Here is a 3771-nt window from a genome sequence, read left to right on the forward strand (position 1 = left end):
CGACCTAACCTCTCCTTATTCAGTGTACAGTGTACGTGTGCAACTCTAGCACGTGGTGGTAGAGAGACAGAGTAGTACTAAGTAATTTACTATTACTTAGGACTAAAGAAAAACAAAAAAAAAAAAAAAAAAAAAAAGAGAGAGAGAGAGAGAGAGATGGCTGGTATTTTTGGTCACTGGGCTTTTGCTTTTGGTGTCCTTGGTAAATACAAACCTGTTTTTCCTCCATAAGTAATAGTAGTAACATTTATTAAATCATTTGCATGCACCACACTTTGTTATTTACTTTCTAGCGTAAATAATAACTCTTCGTCTTTTCTTTCTTTTTGGCAATTTGAAGGTAACATTGTCTCATTTATTGTGTTCCTTTCTCCAATGTGAGTCTCCATTTGCTTGTACTTTTTTATGTGTTATAGTTTATTTCCGGTCGTCGGCTTAATTATAATGTGAATAACACTATAACTTCACACTTGCAGGCCCACGTTTTATAAAATATACAAGAAGAAATCAACTGAAGGCTATCAATCAATTCCATATGTGGTTGCTCTCTTTAGTTCCATGCTATGGATTTATTATGCATTTCTCAAGACAAACACTACCCTTCTTATCACTATAAACTCCTTTGGGGTCTTCATTGAAACTATCTACGTTGTTTTCTACCTTTTCTACGCACCAAAAAAGGCCAAGGTAAGGTTTAACATGATATCACGTTAAATACTTTTTTTTTCAACCGAGAATTTCTTTTTCCTTTGTTTACTTTCCTATAGCAAGAAATTGTAAATTTGTTTTTCAAAAATTTTCTTAATGCAGGTTCAAACTGTGAAGATGCTCCTATTATCTGTGGTGGGCGGCTTTGGTGCTATAGTTCTGGTTACTCAATTTCTATTCAAAGGAGCAGTTCGAGGGCAAGTGGTTGGATGGATTTGCCTTGTATTTTCCTTGTGTGTGTTTGTAGCACCCTTAGGCATTGTGGTGAGCTTTTAATTACGTGCAAGAAATTCAAATTTTGAGAATTTAGTCATCTTCATTTATTTCCCCTGTTTTCCCATGCATGAAGATGAAGATTATGTTTAACTATTTTTCTCATCTTATGCAGAGACAAGTTATAAAAACAAAGAGTGTGGAATACATGCCACTTCTCCTATCAGTTTTTCTCACCTTAAGTGCTGTAATGTGGTTCTTCTATGGCCTTCTCGTAAAAGACATTAACATAGCAGTAAGTTCTATATATTTTCAAGCATCGATCATATCTTGAATCTTATCGTGTATTCACTTCCACCTTTGTCATTGCAGATTCCAAACGTATTGGGATTCATCCTAGGAATTTTCCAAATAGTGCTCTACGTAATATACAACAAAAAGGAAAAAGCCATTATTTTAAAGGAGCAGAAACTTCCGGAGAAGATACAAAACCATGTTATTATCGTTGATGAGAACAATAATCAGAAGCTTCCAGAACTCACAGAGGAACAGATTATTGACATTGTAAAGCTTGGTTCCTTAATTTCCTCAGGAAAAATTCACGTGGCTTCGTGTTTGCATAATTCTACATGTGGAGTTGAAGCAGCTAAAGTTGAGAATACGCCCAAGCTGCAAACTGCCGAAGCCTAAAGAAGTGATTACTTTGATTTACTCTGTTCTAACTCCTTACGTGTTTGTACACATTAATTATTCTAAGCTCATATTTTCCTGTTAAAGTAAGTAGTAATTAGCTTTCTAGTTAGAAAATTGTCGTCTTAATGCAGAAAACAGCTGTCCGTCATTGATTGTGGTAGCAATAAAATAAATTTTTATTTAAGTTCATTTGCGTTAAACTTGATTTCTATCGTTTTTATGCACTATCAGCAGTAAAAAGTAATCCTTTTTTTAATTAGACAAATTATTTCATCACGTTTTACATGGTCGATAATGTTGTTACATCAAATTTGAGCACGCGCGCAAGCAGATATCTTCAGTTGCATCTTGTGTCACAATATTTGCTTTTGTTACAGTATGACTATGCACACAAATATCCATTATATTTCTCGTTTATGGCTTTAATGCAAGCATGCAACGTGCAAAGAATTCAGTTCAATATTATCGAGTTTAAGTTTCTCTATGCACTATCAGTGTATTTTACACCATCAGTTTCAGTTCAATATGATACTTACGACTACCAAAATTGCGTAAAGTAAATAATTCGAGGTAGCAGTAGTACTCTCCGCATTATCGCTCACTTATTTTATTAAAATGGAATTCCTGTCGGCTTAACTAGTCTTCCTCGTCCCAGCTTTGCTCTGTTTCTGAATATTTTATCAGTTAGTTTTCAAGTCGCGTAGATCAAGAAAAAGTAGGACTAAAAGATATCTAGAGTATCCCAAATTCAAATTGAATATGAGTTTCGTTATAATGTGTTAGTCTTATGCAAAGTCTCTTTCTGACGTTAATGGTTGTCCCATTGGCTTTTTTTCCCTTGCTTTAGATCGACCCATAGATTACTAAAAAAAATTTAATCCCACGACACTATAAACATTCATCTATCTTTAAATAGAAATATAGTTTCACGCATTAAAACATTAATATCTACTGATATTTCATTTTCTTAATGCATTATGAGATGTTAATCCCTCGTTAGAAATGCCACAATTTTGTTAAACGGCAATTGAATTATCTTCCAAAAAGAAATTTGTTCGAGAGGGATGGGCATGTAAATATATTTCAGGAAAGAGAAGATATAAAAAAGAATCTTTTGTGAGATTTACTAAATGGTATAAAAAGAAATTACAGCAACTAGAATATAATCTGTCTCAAAATTACTTTTCGATTGACATAATCGCCATGAAATATAACTTAGATATATTGTTTGTTATCTCACCGAAACCATCAAAGTGTCCTTAAATAAGGACAAACCATCTTCTCCGGCGTGAATTGACACTGCAGTTGTTTATTTGTATGTTATAAGTTTATTATCTTATATGTTTGTTTCTTACTCAATTATTTTTGAGTATAAAAGAATTAAATAATTAATTTTTATAACTATATATGATATAATAAATAAGCATTCATACAAAATACTTAGTTTGACAAATTTTCTATACTGTTGCTTTTATGTTATTTTCTTACATTTGTTGACTAAAGTTTGAGAGAAGTTGTGTTTGAACTATCATCTTTCTTTTTTTAGATTTTTTGGGTTAACAAATAATATAATGATTAATTTCAATAACTACAAAGATAATTTAGTAATTATTCATATAACATATACTTAGGTTGATAAATTTTCTAAAATAATATTTCATATGTTAGTTTCCAACATTTTTCTACTAAATTAACACTACTATAAATAGCCATGAACAAAGTCAACTACCATAAGCTAAAATTTATTATTAATTTTACTACGCTAAAGTGCACTGCATTATAATTACGAGCACAACATAACACTAAAGGGAACCAAACAACAATAAAGTTACATATTAATATACGTACAACAATATCACATATAACATTAATTATTCATAAATGTCACGACCCAAAATCACTCCGAAGGAGTTGTGATGGCACGTAGTCTCTAAAACTAGGTAAGCCTAACATTAACAGAAACACCGACAATATTTACTAACATCGAACAAATTTTTAAATAGAAAAATCTATACCATTTACAAATCCCAAAACCGGTAGTACAAGTCATAAGCCTTTTTAGGAGTAGTTATACATAATGAATACATCACTGTTTCGGGATAAAGGAAACAATGAAAATAAATACAATAGAAGGTGACTTTGGAGCCTGCTAATGCC

General features: G+C 32.0%; 1 protein-coding gene across 1 annotated transcript; it reads left to right on the plus strand.

Moving 5' to 3' along the window:
* Positions 1 to 128: 128 nt before the first annotated feature.
* On the plus strand, positions 129 to 1798 carry LOC109215469 (bidirectional sugar transporter SWEET12-like). Its single transcript, XM_019379541.1, has 6 exons — positions 129 to 202; positions 341 to 377; positions 477 to 687; positions 811 to 972; positions 1097 to 1216; positions 1294 to 1798. The coding sequence occupies exons 1-6, from the start codon at positions 157 to 159 to the stop codon at positions 1609 to 1611; spliced, it is 894 nt and encodes a 297-aa protein (XP_019235086.1). The 5' UTR covers positions 129 to 156; the 3' UTR covers positions 1612 to 1798.
* The last annotated feature ends 1973 nt before the right edge of the window (positions 1799 to 3771 follow it).

The sequence above is a fragment of the Nicotiana attenuata genome, unplaced genomic scaffold, assembly GCF_001879085.1.
Source record: "Nicotiana attenuata strain UT unplaced genomic scaffold, NIATTr2, whole genome shotgun sequence".
Classification (NCBI taxonomy): Eukaryota; Viridiplantae; Streptophyta; class Magnoliopsida; order Solanales; family Solanaceae; genus Nicotiana; species Nicotiana attenuata.

Excerpts from the sequence above, each read along its gene's own strand:
- LOC109215469 (XM_019379541.1), top strand. The coding sequence starts at position 157 with ATGGCTGGTATTTTTGGTCACTGGGCTTTTGCTTTTGGTGTCCTTG. Across the intron at positions 378-476 it reads ATTGTGTTCCTTTCTCCAAT|GCCCACGTTTTATAAAATAT; the intron begins GTGAGTCTCCAT and ends TCACACTTGCAG. Across the intron at positions 973-1,096 it reads TAGCACCCTTAGGCATTGTG|AGACAAGTTATAAAAACAAA; the intron begins GTGAGCTTTTAA and ends CATCTTATGCAG.